The 18,743-nt window shown below is 39.4% G+C and overlaps 1 protein-coding gene across 3 annotated transcripts; it reads right to left on the bottom strand.

Annotated features, from left to right (window-relative positions):
* Window positions 1-8,232: 8,232 nt before the first annotated feature.
* Window positions 8,233-17,238, bottom strand: ZCCHC9 (zinc finger CCHC-type containing 9). Of its 3 annotated transcripts, none has more exons than XM_036848490.1 (6): window positions 17,127-17,238; window positions 15,588-15,994; window positions 12,464-12,614; window positions 12,101-12,193; window positions 10,113-10,181; window positions 8,233-8,865 (listed from the first exon to the last, which is right to left on the bottom strand). In XM_036848490.1, exons 2-6 carry the CDS (start codon window positions 15,969-15,971, stop codon window positions 8,747-8,749), a joined length of 816 nt encoding a protein of 271 aa, XP_036704385.1. In that variant the 5' UTR covers window positions 15,972-15,994; window positions 17,127-17,238; the 3' UTR covers window positions 8,233-8,746. The 3 variants fall into 3 exon arrangements, with proteins under 3 accessions (XP_036704385.1, XP_036704387.1, XP_036704388.1); XM_036848492.1 differs by having other exon boundaries at window positions 8,265-8,865; window positions 17,100-17,237; XM_036848493.1 differs by lacking the exon at window positions 17,127-17,238 and adding an exon at window positions 16,332-17,070 and having other exon boundaries at window positions 8,265-8,865.
* Window positions 17,239-18,743: the final 1,505 nt, after the last annotated feature.

Here is an 18,743-nt window from a genome sequence, read left to right as displayed (position 1 = left end):
TGGGTTTGTTGCTGCGCATGAGATTTCTCTAGTTGCGGCGAGCAGGCGCTACTCTTCATTGCGGTACACAGGCATCTCATTGTGGTGGCTTATCTTGTTGTGGAGCACGGGCTCTAGGTGCGCGGGCTTCAGTAGTTGTGGTACGTGGGCTCAGCAGTTGTGGCCCATGGGCTTAGTTGCTCCGCGGCACGTGGGATCTTCCCGGACCAGGGATCAAACCCACGTCCCCTGCATTGGCAGGTGTTCTTAACCACTGCACCACCAAGGAAGTCCCCCTAGGCTTTAACATTTAACATTTTACTCTGTCTGTGATTTGTCTTAACTCATAAGACAAACCAGCATACGTCAAGTTAGCATCCTCTACAGGACAACTTCTAAAAGTTAAAGGACTTCTCCATTAAGAGTTTAAAGCACTTAAGAGATTAGTTACATCCTGCTTTAGTTTGTCAAATCTTTACTTCTGTCCAAATCTGGTTGTAATTATTTTTATTAATCTGTGCCAGCAGATTTTCATTTATATGAACTTTGGACTGTGCCCCAATTTTATGAATTAACATTTATATACAATAAGAAGAGTGGATATGTAGATTAAAAAATGCTTATACATTACATTCCAAAAGTAGAAAGATTTTTGAGAATATTTTTAGATTTTAAAAAGGTGAGAAAAATGAGCAGTAAAGAGGGTTACAGTACACTAGAGTTTTGTATGCTAAAATTTCAGCCCTCTCCTACAATTGAAACACTTCTAACTTCTGTCTCTCCTACACCTCTGAATTTATTTATTTTTTTGGAAACTTTTTCCTGAACAGTAACAGAAACATTATGAGGTTGAAGGAATAGAGTAACTTTGGCTGGATCACTTTTAGACGTAAAGATGTTGCCCACTCTAACTTATAACACAGGCATAGTCAAGCACTGTCCAATACGGTAGGCACTAGCCACATGTGACCATTTAAATTAATCAAACTTAAATAAAATTTAAACATCAGCCACACTAGCCCCACTTCAATATTTTCAGTCACATGTGGTCATCATGGCCTAACTTGAAGTGCTCACTTTCAGACTACTGGACTAAAGAGACTTTTAAAGGGCATGACACTGGAAAAGATAGCAATGAATTCAGGCTCTACATAGGTCATCTCAAAAAGTTTAAAATCTATTGCCTCAAACCATGACACAACTGACTAGGGCATTCTTATTGCAAAATTCAACAACAGCCCTTAGGTTTACATTTCCCTTTTTTTGTCTTTTTTTATAAATTTATTTATTTTATTTATTTATTTTTGGCTGCGTTGGGTCTTCGTTGCTGCATGCGGGCTTTTCTCTAGTTGCGGAGAGCAGGGGCTACTCTTCGTTGTGGTGCGCAGGCTTCTCATTGCAGTGGCTTCTCTTGTTGCAGAGCATGGGCTCTAGGCACAGGGGCTTCAGTGGTTGTGGCTTGTGGGCTCTAGAGCGCAGGCTCAGTAGTTGTGGTGCACGACTCTGTTGTTCCACAGCATGTGGCATCTTCCCGGACCAGGGATCGAACCCGTGTCCCCTGCATTGGCAGGCGGATTCTTAACCACTGCGCCACCAGGGAAGCCCTATATTTCCTTTTTTAATGGAAATGTATTTGATTGCTCTTTCACTCATTCAATAAATATTTATTAAGAACCTACTTTGTGTTAGACACTTTTAGGCATTGTGGGTTCAGCAAGGAACAGAAGCATACTGATAACATCATAATAAAATATTGATAAATAAGTAGAATATTTAGGAGATAAGTGTTAAATGGAAAAATAAAGCAGGGTGAAGGATGTGAGTGCTGGGGAGGTGTTGGAGGTGGTTGTTCATATTTTGAATAGGGTGGTCACTTGCCAGAAGCAGCAGGAAAATGCTTCTGCTGCTTCTGGGCCCCACTCCCCAGGGCTGGGAGGCCAGCGCTATGGCTCAGTGCAGAGCCTGGGGTCCCTCAGCCCCGCTGACTTTGCAGACTCCCCCCTCCTTACCTCTGCCACCCACACTCCAGCTGGGCCAGGGCTGGAGGGGCCTTGTGAGGAGTTCCAGGAGTTGCCCTCGTGCCTGGGAATGCAGGCATGTGGACCAGGGGTCAGAAGTGTGAAGCTTCACATCTACTCCTTAAGGCCACTGCAAGTTAAAGACGTAAAATTTAATAACATTTTTCTGGCCATGAAACATGACTTTTGTTAAACAACAACAAGGTGTGTGGGGGAGTTCACACTGAAAGATAGTAAATACTCTATATAATGAATGTAGCAATATATACATCCAGGATTTGGGCTTTTGGTTATTGATGGCCTGGCGGATAGGGTGGTCAGAGTAGGCCCCATTGAGGGATATTTCAGTGAAAACCTGAAGGCAGAGGGGGACTGAACCACGAGGATCTCTGGAGATAGCATGTTTCCTGCAGAAGAACTAGCCCAGGCACAGCCTTTGAGATGGGAATGTGTTTCTGGCACCTTCCAGGAAAAGCAGACGCTGGAGAGGCTGGAATAGAGACGTAATTAAAGACAGATGAATTAAAGACAGCCTTTTCTGGATTTCTTTGGCGCCCTGACTTTAAGCAAACACGACTGAACCGAGGGTAAGCAGCGACGCTGGTGCGTCAGCAGTCACCCTAAAGCCGCTGGAGACTAAGGACAGAGGGAACATAAAAATGTAGTCATGCTTATTTTCTCCTTTGGAGTGTCAAAATATCCTCCAGGAACACTAAAGATTTCATACCTTTCTTCATAGTAAGGGTTTTCAAGTGTGTCTAACAGGCCTGAAAGCTGTTTGATTAAGAAAGGAAGTTCTTCCCTATTAATTCTTCCTGGTTTTAATGCAACTGAGTTTCTGATTTATATTCAGTTTTTCTATCATATTTTTAAAGAAGAATTCTAGAGAAAAAAAAGATGTAAAAATCGATCTATACAGCTTAGAATATAGTTTACCCTTATGGTCTAACACCTCTAGGAAATAATGAACAATTTTAATTAAATCTAGAGAAATCCAGAGTAGTTTTATATATACCATCACATGGTTTTGTTCATATTTCTTATTGCACATTTCAGAGACAACCTTGGACATTTTTATTGGTATATTTATAGGAGTAGTTTTGAAAATATATGTTGAAAATCTGTATGTTAAGGAATAAGTTTTATGTTTAGAATAGATTATTCAAATGTAAACTATGAAGGTTGTTCATGATTCATTTTACCCGTTTGAAGGTAGTGTAACTACTGGGACAGACAGTTCACCATGGGCCCAGAGGGGGCCTGCACATTATTGCTGAGTGTGCCAAACTGCAAGACTCACTTATCCACAGGCAAGTGCTAGTCCCATAGGCAATTAAGTAGGTCAAGGTGACCACAGCTTGACTTCAGTGTAATGGCTCACTCTCTGGGCGTAGGAAGGCTGGCTTGTTTGCTCTGTGCTACAGCGTTTGCAACTTGTTCCTCAGCAGTGACACAAACCCGCTATGTCTATAGCATCCATCTGGGCACATCATGTCACCCTGTGGGGACTAAGGGAAAAAGGGAAGCAACAGAAATAAGTTGATACTCACGATACTCACGCTGTTTGCTGTGCCATGAATACTATCTTTTGTCTCTGAACCAGGATTCTCATGCCTTGTCGACATCCATGAAACAGTAACAGACTAGTGTATTAAGAATCTCAGACCCTTCACAGTTCTTGATAGTAACCCACCTCCAGATTCAAAAGTCAGAGAAATATTATAAAATGTCTTTCTCATTGTACACTTGCAGGTATAAAGTACCATATAAAAATTATACATCTGATGCCATCTTTCCCTTCCTCATTTTGTGACATTTTTAGGGACATTTGAAAATAGTTTCAAAATTAATATTTCTATCATTTCCATAGCTCATTATCCCTCTCCATGTCCTCCCTTCTTTCCTTATCTGGCTTAGATTCCATGGTCTATCATTAATATCACACCCTGGAAAACACCTGTACCTTTTCCTTTCATTCGACTTGTCTGGCAAACTCAAAACTGTGGTTAAAGTATTTGTAATACCTCACCCCTGCACTAAGCACCTGAAAATTGTGGACAGGTCTCACTTGAAATTTATGACCACAGATTTCAAAAGGGCTCTGATAATACTACTACATTTCTTATATGTTTGCTATTTCACATTGCCTTCTCTTCCTTCAAGTTTCTCATGTCTCCTACCCTTTCTCAGTTAATGAACTTTAGAAAAAACTTCTTTGAGGAAAATATAAACCATTAGGCAGGAGTTGTCTCATCTCCCCATCTATGTACATTCCACATCTTTGCCATCCCTCCTAACACAATGAATTAAACATCTCTACCCCTAGCAAAGAACCATTTCTCTAACCTTCTCCAAGGCTCCCCTCCTCCAATTCTCTTTTTTTCTCTATTTCAGGAGTCTTTCCTGGATTATTTTCATAGCCACTATTATCTCTTATCTTAAAATAAATCAAAACAAAGCAAAACAACACTTCACCTGATCCAGTTTCCTAAAGGCCACCCATCTCCACTCCAATTATCTATAAATGTGGTCTTCATATCCTTATTTCATTTACCGAACTGTACTTCTCCCTCTATTACTCCACAAAGACCTCTCTTATTGCCACAACTAATGGACCTGTTCTTAGCTTATTTAGCCTCTGAGCAGCATTAACAAAGTTGACTAGTTCCTTCTTTTTGCAGCATTGTCTCTGCTTGGCTTCCATGATGTCACACTCTTGGATTTCCTCCTGTGTGACCAGTCACACTTTTAAATCCTCTTGCAGTTCTTCCTCCTCCACCAGACCTCTAAATATTAGACTACCCAGGGCTCTGTTCTTGGCCTCTTCTCCTCTATCTCCATTCCTCAGTGAGTCCACCCAGCCTCTGGGTTTTAAAAGACATCTACTTGCCAATAACTCCCAAATCTGTGTCTCAAGCCCTAGACTCTCCTGAACTCCACACTTGTATATCTAACTACTTACTTGACATTTCCACTAAGATAATCGTCATCTCAAAGTCCACATTTCCAAAACAGATCCCTTGATTCTGCCACCTTTCCCTCCATAAATCCTCCTTCCTTCAGGAAATCTTATCAGCTCTATGTTAAAAATATCAACATAATCAGAACCTGACCCCTTCTAACAACTCCACCATTGACAACCCTCATTCACACCATCTTCTCTCACCTGAATTATAACCTGTTTTTATCCTTACTCCTCCCTTCACTCTGCTCTCAACTCGGCAATCAAATCATGTCACATTTCTCCCCAAACGTGTGAAAAATTTTGCCTATCACAGAGTGAAAGCCAAAGCTTTATAATGGTCTGGGGTATGTTGTGGTACGTTGGATTATTTTTCAGAAATATCCACTCCCTCAACACCATCCCCACCTCCACGAATGGAGTGCACTATTCTACCTCTTCTCTCTGAGCTCGATTGTGTGACTCCTCAACAGACATGATGCAACCAAAGGCTTGAAAATGGTTTTGCAAGTGGACCTGCCCTCTTACATCTCTGCCACTGTCCTGAGAAAAACATGTCAGGGCTAGCCTGCTGGTCCCAGGAAAAGGAAGAGAGACACATGCAATAGAGCTTCTTCATCTGAGCCTAGCTTAGATCAGCTGACCCCAAACCAAACTTCTTATGGATGTGAGCAAGCCCAAATGAGATGAGCAGAGCTGTCCAGATAAGCCCAGTCTAGATCTGACTCATAGGCATGAGCTAAATAACTGCTTAGTAGTGTATGCTTCTGAGAGTTTGTGGTTTTTATGTGGCAGAAACTGGTAGAGGCTGTAAGATATGATCCCTGTTAACTATCTGATCTTCTACTAGTTTATCCCTCTCTTTTCCAACCATATTGGCCTCTTTGCTGTTTTTCAACTATACCAGGCAGGCTCCTTCCTCAGTATCATTGCATTTACTTATTACCTCACATCAAGATATCCAAGGCTTTCTCCCTAATACCTCCCTGTGTACTATACAATGGAACATTACAAATGAACCTTGAAAACATTATGCTAAGCGAAGGAAGCCAGTCAAAAAGATCACATCTTCTTTCTGCCCCTCAAATATGGCAAGCTCATGGCTTTGACTATTTTCTCTCCCTAAACGCTCTTCCTCATTATCTTCACAACAGATTTCTTCTTGTCATCCAGATTTCAGCTTAAAAGTCTTCCCCTCAGAGGCCTTCCCGATTACCCAATCTGAAGTAGCTACCCAGCCTCTTGCATCATCTCTGTGTTAATTCTATCACATATTCAGTTAATTCACTCATTCATTCAACAAGTGTGAATGCTCTGTATGTGCCAAGCACTTCTGAGGATAATGAGTAAGACTCAAAATTCCTGCCCTCATGTAACCTATAATCCGGTGGAGAGGGGACAAATAGTGTTACGTAGGGACATAAATTATGGAGAAAAATTTAGACAGCAAGAGAAGAAAAGTTATTGGGATGAGGAAAGAGCTATTTCCTATAAGGCTAGGCATAAAAGACTCTCTATTAAGCAGATTATAAGTAGACGCCTGAACGAGGTAAGAGAGGGTTGACTTTGGGGTGTGGTGGGGAGAATGTCAAGAAAAGAGTAACTTGAGATGCGAGCCTACAGGCTTGGAATATAATTGTACTGAATAAAATGGGGACAAGAAAGGGAATTAATTAGTCCATTTTTTCCCGCAGGGGAAGTGATGAGATTTAAAGCTATTATGAGTTTGAGGTGTTAGTGCAACATCCAAGCAAGAATGTCCAGCAGGCAGGTGAGAAGACAGAACTGAAACCAGGGATTTTAGGGCAAGATGGAGATTTAGGAGTCAGCCATAGAAAAGTGAAAGATAAGCTTGTAAAGAGAGATGACATTTCCAAAGGACTAAAGGAAGAAAAGAGTGCTAACCACTAAGTCTTAGGGGATTCAACAAAATATTTATAAAATGTATAAAATATCCCTCTCTGATATTATTTTTACTGATATTTCTGATATGTATTTTTCGTTCCTAAGTCTCCTCTCCATTCTTCAGCCCCAGCAGAATGCAGTGGCCTTGTTTGTCTTATTCACTGCCACAATCTCAAGTGCCTGAAAGAGTACCAGGAACATAGTAGGTCCTTGGAAAATATATAATGAATAAAGTAAATGTGTGCCTTCTTCTTTTGGCATTCTTAGTTAAGAAAATAACCAACATCAAGCAATACACAATCTCTCAGATGTCAGAATTTCTGTCTCTGGTGAGTTTAACGAAGTGTCCACATAGTCTTCCAATGTTACATTCAGCACCTGCAATTTATTTCTTATGATTTCACTGTCTACTTTATAGACCATTAAAATGTAAGCAAAGTAACCCCAAGGAAGACAAAATTGACATCCCTGCATTGAAGACTACATAAAAAACATTAGACTTAACTTGCAGCTGACAGATTTCTGACTTTCCAGAGCCTTTTGCTCCTGATAGGACAGGTGAAATAAATCTGGGTGTGTTCAGACTAAATGACTAAGGCAGCACTGCTGTCCTTTTCCAGCTGCATGACTTGTACCATTCCTTTTAAATGGCACTCATTTCCTTAAGCTCTTGGATGCTGAGCCATATTCTGTCATGTTTTCCTCTGTCACTGGAAAAAAAAAAAAGAACAGCTCCTATTAAGATTAGAAATGTTGAGATGTACAGACATTAAAACAGAAAAGTGTTCCTTTTCTTATTTGGTAAATATTTTGCTTTTGAAACATCAGTAACTAATCACAGCTGTTTCCTTTCATTACAAATGTATCCAATCAGGTAAAATTCCAAATGAAACACACAATCCAACAGTCATTCCATTATACAGTACAATGGGAAGCGTAAGCCTTGTGAAATGTATGTATTAACTATGCATGTATTCATCAAATCAAACAAAGAAGCTAATGGGTCTCTGATTAGTGTTCTAACTCTGTTATGATGATGATGATGCTTGCATCTCTTCCTGACTCATCTAAAACATGTGAACAAAATGCTATTAAGTTTGATAGACAATCTGTTATGTGCCATCATCATTCTGGTTAAATAGCACAAACTGAATTTTGGCTAGAATTTCTCTCTTGAAAATCAGGGGCAAAGAAAGAGCTGCTGTTAAGTTGAGATACTCTTCTATTTTAACCTCAATAATTTGTTCTTTATGTCAAAACTAAAACAAAAATTAATAAAAATTAAGCTCATCTAGGATTCATAAAGATTGTGTTTCCAAAGGGATTGTTACATGGACATTAATGGACAATGGCTCATTCAATCCAAAATTAGGTATTCAGAAAAATAAGTAAATAGCAAGTGAGTTTTTATTAAATATTTTTAAAATACAGATTTTGTGGCAATTATAAATTAATTTCTAATATAATAATAAACTGATACTTTGAACCAAGAAAACAATATAACAAAAATTCATTTCCAAATGCAAAGCAGGTACCCTATGTTTAGGGATAGTTCATATTAATGCATAATTTTGTTTTTAGAAAAAGATGATTGCTACAATCAGGTATATAACCACTGAGTTACACCTAAGTTCTGCTGGTTAAAAATATATTCTTTTAGAAAATCCATTTTGAACACATTATACTTTTTTTCAGTGATTTTCTCCAAACAATGGTAGAAGTGCTCCTTGATGGACAGAACTCAGGAACTGCTTTGACCACACCTAGATTATACTGATATCTACAATACAGGACTCCAAGGGAGAGTCCAGCTCCAACTTATGAAGTAGGCCCAGTTCAGAATGTTTAACAATGAGGTGCTAACAAACGATAGCACTAATCATCAAAAATTAACAACTTTAGGTATCTTTGTTTTGGGTTTCTGTGGTTTAGGCACATCCAAAATGTCTTCATAGTCCGCACTCATTCCCTTTGCCCAGCGACCAACCGTGACCATTCGATCTGTAAAGACATAGAAAAGTCAGAATGTAAGAGAAACAGTCATCAAATACATCCACCTAGATTGGTATTGGTTTAGCAAAGGAACTAGTTTTGACATGAATAATCACAAAGAGAGAAGACTCCATCACTAAAGGAAAGTGAGCAATTCTGTAATTGATTATAACCCTTGATTTCAGAGTACCACAGGCAATTTCTCATCCCAATTAGGGAAATGCAGCAACTGCTTTGCAATGCACGAATTGATGAGAAAGCTCTTTCATTCTTTCTCAGAGTTCATCATTATAGAGTCAATGAGTTCCAAGAGTCTGTAAACAGCAAGAGTTATGAAGCATCAGTTTCAAATGAACAAGATTCCACCTGTGAAATTATACAACATCTGCTTGTCAGTCTTGTCATTTGGGAAGAGGCAATCCTCCCAGGAGGGAGAATTCAAATTCCACTTCATCATTTCAATCTCACTGCCTACAGTGTAGTAAAGACTATCTTCTTCTAGACAAGATTGTAAACAAGAACTCTTGGTTTTCAGATTCAAATGCTAGGGGTAGGAAGTAAGAATGGGCAGGCTTATTTGTGTGGTACTATGACTATATGATATAAAAAGAAATGTGCTTTTTCCCCAAGAAGCACTAGTGGGCTATCCCACTGTCTTGCTTTCTTTCACACAGGATTATCATCATTTTAAGCTAGGTAAACTAATGTAATAATGGTCTCCACATCCCAAAAAAATCTGCCTTAGGTTTGGTGAACATTTATGAAGTTTTCGATGACCGAGGGTAGTATTTCACTGGGAAGAAAATATAACTGGCCAGATGCTGTGTGGATAACACAACTTTAATATTTTCGGCAGTTTTTGCAACTAACTGAATCCTTTTGGTTTCAGAGCATACATGAGGATACTCAATCATAAGAATACTGTAAGTTATTCTCAAATTTCTTATTTTCTCTTAGTGAATTAATACTTTTCTTCAAGTAACGGAATTGGCTCTATTATTAAATACATGGGTTAGCAAATAAAAATATTTATGAATAAGATGCTTTATAAAATCAGGGTCCTCTGGGGCTTACTGGTCATTTTTTTTTCCCACCTGAGAACAGCAGCTGATGCTCAGTTAGTACTGCTGATAAAGAAATGATGAAGTCATCGCTGCAGTAGGAAACCAGGCAGCCTTAAAATCAGTTGTGCATCAACAAGTTATTAATAACAAAATTCAGCAAAACCCTTCTAAATGGAGGCCCAGAGATCTCACCTGAATTCTGACTTCCGGGGCAATCTTTCTTAAAATGTTCCACAGAGCCACAAAGTCTGCAGCAACCACCTATAAAAAGAACAGAGTAATTGAAAACCTCTAATACTTACATAGGGCTTTTAATGTCTCAAAGCACTTTCATATCTTATTTGGTCCTCACAACCTTGTTAGTTACGAAGGTAGCTGGAGCCAGGAACTTACTCCTATTAAGTCCATTCTCCATTCCTCTTGACCTCAAAGAGCACTAAACTGTACCTACCCACCATTTCTTGCCCCTGGCCTTCAGGGCAGATGTGGGAAAGAGAAGTGAGATATGACGGAAGGTACGTGTCCTCTGGAGTGTCCAAGAGCCACTGCACAGAAGCCTGGATCTTAACCATGGTTAGAAAGGGAAGGGTTTGTGAACTCTGAAAAATCTCTGTGCAGATGCATTTTTTGAGGAGAATGCCCACAGTTTTTAATCAGATTCTTTAATGATCAGAATGTTTAATCATGAGGTGCTATGAGGTCCCCAAAGGGTTAGGAACCACTGCTCTGCTGTACAGGTCAGATGGGGGTGATCAACTACAAAAGGAATGAAATTAACTTTTGTTTCAGTGCCTTCTATCTGCCAGGCATCCTAACTTGAGTAAAAATGCCTATTGGCCTTCTTTAAGCAACATTCCAGGACTGTGAATTACAACACATTTGGTTTCTAAAATGAGTCTTCACTGAATGGTCGAACACTATTGCTTAACGGTCAAGCATTATCACAATCATGCTCATAATGTTAAGTGACTCACTCAGAAAAACGACCCTAATAGGATGAATTCTCACTTCTATGTGACCTACTCCCCTTGCTGCACTTTTTTATATCTAGTCATTTTGGTTGACCATACAAAGGCATCTTTGCTCACTAGTCATATTATATGACCTGTTTCTTAAGTTCAAAACTGAAAGGCACTTTTGAGCATCTTCCAGGTCCAAGACTCTTTACTATTGTAGATGCCATAGTGAAATAGAAGAGGCATTTGAATAATACATTTTAATCCTCATAACTCTTCAAGGTAAAATACCATAATTCATCAAATCTAAGACACCACTGATTATAAGATGTATCATTATTCTACATTGCTCTCTGGAAAAAAAAAACTTCCAATTATGTGACACCCCCTAATAGTAAGATACATTGAGTTCAGAGATACTAAAATGTGAAAAAATGTGCATTTTAGAATCAATGAAATACAATTTTCTCATCTCCATTTTACAGGTAAGGAAGCTGAGAAGAGAGAATTTAACTTGGCCAAAGTCCCACAGTTAGTGAGTGGTAGTGCTGAGGTTATAACTGGTCTAACTCCAAAGCTATGCTTTTTCACTGGACTTCTGCAAGGGAACCCAGTCATAACACAAGTGGTTTCTAGAACCTGATGGTACCAGCATCACATTAATAAATGACTCACATTAACAGATGACAACCTCCTCCTTAAAGCTTTAAACATCACAGACTTTATGTGGGCACCTTAAGCCATTAGTTGAAAGGTAAGAAAGTTACTTGATTCCCATGCCAGACAACTAACTAAGAAAAACATTCAAAACAAAAGTTACTACAAATATGAATAGTGTGTTCCAACCCTTCTACCCAAAATGGTATGCTAGACTGAGATTAAATTCACAACACTATTTTTTAAATCTTATCCTAGTTTGAGAAATTATCCCTTTGTTTCTGTTATGTTTAAAAGTAGATACTTATAACATACTCTCATAAACGATGCTGAAGCAAGCACAAATATTTTGAAATATACACGTCAGTTTTTTCTGATTTGATGTATTAAAAATAATACCAAGTTACATTACACAAAAAGTCTAGTACATAGAATAGTGCTTGACAAAGATAATGAAATTCTCAAGATTTTGCTACTTACTCAAGAATTTATTTAAAAACTGTTTAAGTATAAACTAAATCACAACTGCATGATGACTCACCATTTTCGACATATAAATGTACTCACCATCAGCATAGAGTCCTTTGGGATTATCAGGACAGGATCTGGACAGATGTCCCATTTCCCCACAAACAAAACATTTTGCAAAAGGAAATTCACCTGTAACAATCAACAGTTCCTGTTAAGATATATATATATCATGTAATTCATATTATTTTAAAACACTGTATTCTCAGAGTGTTTTCAGAGTGTTTAAAAAACATATTTGTTTTTACATGATTTAAAGTTTAATCTCATTTGATTTCAAAATATTAAGTGACACACTCATAACAAACCTTGTCAACAATGAAGAAAACAAGTTGGCTACTTATTGGCCACTTTCACCATTAACCAAATAAAAAATTGATAGAAAAAAAGATACATTAATACCAAAAGCTGGGTCTACTTTAGCCTTGCACTTGGTTATTTCATGCTCTGTGGATCCACACCGGTAACATATTCCAGTGCCCATTTCTTGATTCTCAAGGGCAGCTGGGCAATCTGCAATCCCATGGCCAGGTTTTCTACAATGGAAACATACCTGGGAAAACAAAAATGTGAGTTTCCACACTGCAACACTACACTGGCTTTATTAATTCTAGTCATTAAAAATGTCTTTAAAACACTCCTCATTTTAAAGTTATCTAGTTCTTTTTTTGAAATCTCAGTATTTTATCTGTAGAAAAACAGTGTTTCACATATTCCTAAACCATAAGGAATGTCATTTCCATCAGAGAGTTTCAGTGCTTTTGAAAACCCTCAATCCATAAATCTCTCAGTCTCAGACACAAGTTATAAATGTCTTTGTAGGAGGTAATCGCTTAAATGAATTAAGCAAATATGGACTATTCATTTCGTTAACGGGGATGTCTGTACCTAGAAACACTGAGTTTTCTGGAGGAGATGGACAATGACCATAAAAATGATCACTCAAAATTAATACTTTCAAAGTTCACATAATTGAATGAATTTGGGCCAAGTGATTCCATTTAAATTATGATTCGAATCATAAGATATATTTCGTACCAAAATGTATGCTTAAATTTTTATATCTTTCATACATATTCCTTACTATTCATAAATAGATAGAGGTTTCATTTTAGAATATATGCACATTTTCAAGGTATAATTCTAAGATGAATTATTTGGCTCCAGCCTAACACTGAACAATGGTTTGGTTTCTTTACATACTACCTAGCAATCTGCAGGATAGTTTTCGCTGTGATGAATGAGAATATCAGTCATAATCAAAGATGGTAGATAGCTAAAGTATTTTATTTAAACTGGAAAAAGGTATATTTTTTGGATAACAAATAATTCATCATTTAATCTTTTTTCGAAATAAGCACAAGGTTTTTAAAAAGCAAATTCAGTAGGTAAAATAATATTTTGCAACTATGCCCTCACTTTCTTTTTTTCCTGTTTAATAACATACTGGAAAAGAATGAGTCCCTTTAGTCTTTATTAACTTTTACATTTAAAATGAGCTAGGGCAAACAAAGAAAATTCATTTATTCTACAACTGCAGGAAAAGTTACTACCCAAAACTGGATCACCAACATAAGAAGTCTTGGATTCTTGGTAAAGTCAAGGTTGTCTCTAGTAACCTGACAGCTCACTGATGGGGTTTTATCTGTAAAAACCTAATCTTCACCAAATACAAACTTTTTGAATGATCCTTAAATTTAATGTAGATGGGATTGTGGAGAGTGGACTGGTAAATTTCTAGATGTCAACTTATTAACAATAGAACTGATGCTTAGTCTGCTTAGTCTGAGGTATTAAAAAGAAAAACAAGAAAATGAGTTGAAGGGTCTCAACAAGCCATATACTATTGAAAGCACATGCTTTAATATAAAGAATTCCTTTTTTTTTTTTTTTTTTGGAAAAACAATGCCCTTCCCCTTAATTAAAAACATAGGGCTTCCCTGGTGGCGCAGTGGTTGAGAGTCTGCCTGCTAGTGCAGGGGACACGGGTTCGAGCCCTGGTCTGGGAAGATCCCACATGCCGCGGAGCAACTAGGCCCGTGAGCCACAACTGCTGGGCCTGTGCGTCTGGAGCCTGTGCTCCGCAACAAGAAAGGCCACGGTGGTGAGAGGCCCGCGCACCGCGATGAAGAGCGGCCCCCGCTTGCCGCAACTAGAGAAAGCCCTAGCACAGAAACGAAGACCCAACATAGCAATCAATCAATCAATCAATCTTTAAAAAAAAAAAAAAACATAAAACTTCTCTTAAAAGGTCACAGTACTAAACTTTTTCAAAAAGTATGCAATTCACCACACCGCCTATGTCAATGAAATTATCTTTACATTATCTTTACATTAAATTAACTTGACTTTAAAATATTTAAAAATTGTATAATTTAAACAAAACTATCTTGATGCAAATAGAAATGATTATCTTTTCTATCCCAATTTATCCATAAGGAACATTTTATCAGTATTATCTCCACAAAAGAATCTTTAAATATGACACTGCATAAAACTAATCCTGCAAATAGCCAGAAGCCACATCTATGGAGGCTGTAACATTTCAAGTCTACACTGGTGCAAACAGTGCTCTACATGTGGTAATTCTAATAAAAAATAAAACTGTAAAATAGCAACAAATCCTGATTCTTATGTAGTATCCTGCTAGAAGAATCCCTTGCTAGAGAAGGGAAAGAATTATACCAAGTAGTTCATTTCCTGTGTCTGACACAGTTTAAAATCTAGGTCTTGGCACCACGGAAATAAACCTGTAGCCCCCAGCACTCCTCTCAGTGTAACATGGGGAAGGAGGGAGCAATGACTAGGGACAGTCTCAAGGAGTTTTAACTCTGCTATTACTCTGCTGTGTTACTAACCAGTATGATTCTTATTAGATCTCCTTCCTGTGCAATCAGTTTTTCATGGATAAAGATAAAGGGAGACATCCTTTCCAACTAATGGGAACCACACATATCTAACCTGTTGTACTTAACCTTCCCCCTTATTTTGATCTTTTTTAAAAATGGCTGTTTGAAAACGGGCTACTGGAAGGGGAGAGAACATAGGTCTTAAAGTCAGACTCTGGGTTTAAATATCTTCTTTTTTTCTTTTGGCTGAACTACATAGAGTTAGCAGCTCATTTAGGTTCGTTATTTATTTAATAATGCATATACTTATAAAGTGCCAACCACTATTCTGAGTAATCAAATATTAACACCTTTTCCTGGGTTTGAATTTCTCCTCTGCTACTTGCTAAGTGGCTTTCAGCAAGATACTTAACCTAGCTGCACACCAGTGTTTTCTACCCAAAATATGGAAATAATGCCACCATCTTTGCATGTTGTGATAATTAATCAGTACGTCAATTGTCTAGCATAGAGGAGGTGTTCAAAAAAAGTCCTAGTGTTATTACTAGCCCTCAAAAAGATGCCGTATAAGTCTACTACATAACCACAATCAGACTCTGCTAAAATACATAGCTGAGTGCATGAATAATAGTTTCTAGCCATACAAAGTAACATTTTAGTAGAAGTGATCATCTTACCATTGCACTTTTCTTTGCTGCTTGTCTTTTTAATCGTCTTCCTTCCCGGCGACTATCTTTCTTTAAAGCAACTGCAATTTCTTCCCTGACTTCCTGACTGTCTGCTGCTATCATCTCCCCATTGCGAACCATCTGTGAGTTTTGCCTTAGATAGTCCATGAATCCGTTCACATCTTCATTAAAATACTCCTTTTTCTTTTTATTCTTTTTGTGTTTTGCTTGGGATGCATGATTTTTAAGGGACAGACTATCGGCTTCAAGTTGTTTACTCTTTGGTAGGTTTTGGCTTTTTCCCTCAAAGGACCCCTTCTTCATGTCCTCCCATGATGTTGCAGGGAAGGGTCTTTTGTTCTGTGTGGTAGTAACTCGTGCCCACCTGGTCATGGCTTCATCAGATGTTTATCAGTCTTTAAGACAAGCATGGCCAGTTAGTCATCTCAAATAAAAAAATGAAACTAAAGATACATGCTATATCACTATATCACCTGTACCCATATGTTAAGAGTTTTAATTATTAAAACACTTTTTAACTTAATTTAGATATCTGTATATTTAATTCTATAACATGCTGCAGCGATATGCCTGTAATGTAAATCTAGCCCTTGCTACCACACCAGTAAAAAAACAAACAGCAACAACAAAAAACACACGGATATAAATACTTGCTTCAAACTGGAAAACAGTTCATTAAGAAACCAAATTATTTCCAAAATTAAATCACATAGTAATAGTAAATGAAGTTACTTTTCCCAAATTCTGCAGTTTTCTTAGCGGTTTATTTTCCTATCTCTAAGTCCCAGGTCTACTTTCTTCCAATCTTCTTGCTTAGTCTGCCATTTCATCGCAAATAATTTGCACAGCAAATTAGTAAGTATACACAACTCCTGTCCTTTGACCTGAAGTCTGTCATTACAACTCTTTCCGGCAGATTGATAAGCAAAATATATGTTTGCAGTCACGTGATAATACCGAGTCTTCCTTTTATTAATCAGAGCGTAAGCTACTTCCAGCCCAGCTGTTTCAAATCATTTTCAGTTATTAAGACGCCCCTCTTTTAGGGTAGCATCCCGTGCGGAAAACCTCAGTTCCTGCCACGACATCCCTTCAACACAAGCTGCGGGGCGGAGCCAATAAACAGGTGTGGGACTGTGCACAACACTTCACACCACGCGCGCGCACTCGTCGCTGCGGATCCTGTGACTGTCACAGTGGGGACTGGAGCTGTTCAAGAGGAGAAAGGTTATCCTTCCCCTGAGTATATGGAACAGGGGAAGCTCTGAGTACCCGGTCGGCCGGATCCATTCGACCCGAAGGATCCCAGTGGGACTGGCCCGCGCCGGCCCAAGCGGCCAGCCTCCTACAGCTGAGGCGGATCCCGTCACCGGCGGCCTGGGCCCGCCGCGGAGCCCGGTGCTTCAGCCCCACCTGGCGCTGGGGGCCCTCGGGGACCTAGCCGCCACTCCCTCCGCCCTCCCGCCGCGTCCCAGGGGACGAAAGAGGGGATCCCACCACCTTACTCCCCCACGCGCAGCTTCTTGCCACGCACGAATCCTCCAGAGCAGCAGAGTTGGCAGGCCAGAGAAACCCGTCCCCCCTGCGGCGGCGGGGGCGACAGTCGGGAGCGGAAGCACGTCGTCCCTGACAGCGCGTCACTTCCGGGGGGTAATTGGCTCACACGCCGAGGTGCGGCTGTCAGGTGCTATGGTGCCTCTCAGCGCCAGTAAATGTGGCTAATTAGAAAATGTGAAGCTCGCAGTGTTTGAAGGGCCCCGCTCTGGACGCCGGAGACGCGAAGTTGAGAGTGCGGAATCTGTGCTGTGTGGAACGCACAGCATAGTGGGCGAGATGGATGGAAGGATCCGTGGGGTGGGAAAGGCCCGAAAGACTTCCCTGAGAAATGATCTTTGTACTGGACTTCGAAAGATATAGCAAATATTTCTTGGGATTGGCGGCGGGAGGGAGTTACGTTTTTCTATCCGACGTAAAGTAAAACTATTAGCGCAGTGGGAATGGATCACTGTGATAGAAGTGTAAAAAGGACATTTGGGGCCCTACTGGGTGAAGGGCGGTGCCCCATGGTCCTGACCAATGCTAGTTCAGCATTCAATTGAAATACCACCCTGTGGAGCCAAAGACGTTCTCCTTTAAGAGAGAAATTGTAGTCTCCTGAGCAACTCTTTATCTCAACTTGCTACTCCCCCCCCCGCCCCCCCCAACAAAAAAAACCCGGCTACCACCAGCATTTGTGCTTGGTGGAAAAATTGGCAATCTACTCAGTTCACCAGGACAACTGCTCCCATCCCCATCATCATGCTCGATCCCTTTTACCTCTTAAATATCTGTCCACTTTATCGCTACTGCTACCTCCCTTGTTCCAGCTTTCATCATGTCCCGCCTGGATTACTGGCAGCTGATCTGGGCATCCGTTCTTGTTGCACTTCCTCAAATCCATTTTCCGTGCCTTAGCAAAGCAAACTTTCGAAATGTAAATCAGATTGTTGCTCCCCTGCTTTAAACCCTTCCATAGTTTCCCATTGTTCTTAGGATGAAGTTCAAACTCATTAACAAGATAAGTCCCTGCCTATTTCTCTAGCCTCACGCTGCACAAGTTCCCCCTCTTCTTTGAGCTCCATGCATAGGAGTCTCCTCAGTTTGTCAAATGCCACATGCATCTTGCTATCTCCAAGCCCTTATATATGCTCTTCTCTTTGTATGGTACTCCTCCTTCTCTTCTTCCAATTAATTTCTACTCACCCTTCAAGGCTTTTAACGTTTTATTCTCAAGTAAGCCTTCCAAAGCCCCCTTCCCAAACTAGATCAATCCCTAGTATACACTCATGGCACTCTATACTTCTTTATGGCGCTTTTCAAATTCGTAATTGCATAGTGAATTGTGTAATAAGTTGTTTGTTGTATCCCCATTGCCTGGTACATAGTTGATGCTCAGTATGGTTTGTTAACTAAATGAAGAATAAGTATTTTGCAATACTTGTTTAAGTAAGCTAGAAAATTACTCTATTTTAAGAGGAAAGATTAAAGTCAATGCTATAGGTATATTGGAATTTGGTATGGTAAATATCACAAATATCCTAGGTCTTATGGTGGGGAAAGTTTTAAAAGATTTTTTTTAAAAAATCCTCCAGCTCTGGAAGAGAG

This window comes from Balaenoptera musculus, chromosome 3, assembly GCF_009873245.2.
Source record: "Balaenoptera musculus isolate JJ_BM4_2016_0621 chromosome 3, mBalMus1.pri.v3, whole genome shotgun sequence".
NCBI classification, from domain to species: domain Eukaryota; kingdom Metazoa; phylum Chordata; class Mammalia; order Artiodactyla; family Balaenopteridae; genus Balaenoptera; species Balaenoptera musculus.
This window is presented reverse-complemented; position numbering and strand designations above follow the sequence as displayed.

Bases quoted from the DNA above. Each gene is read 5' to 3' on its own strand.
- ZCCHC9 (XM_036848490.1), bottom strand. From the start codon at position 15,971: ATGACCAGGTGGGCACGAGTTACTACCACACAGAACAAAAGACCCTTC. The intron at 12,615-15,587 runs GTAAGATGATCA...TTGTTTTCCCAG, and splicing joins CAGCAAAGAAAAGTGCAATG to GTATGTTTCCATTGTAGAAA. The intron at 12,194-12,463 runs GTATTAATGTAT...TGATTGTTACAG, and splicing joins TAAAGTAGACCCAGCTTTTG to GTGAATTTCCTTTTGCAAAA.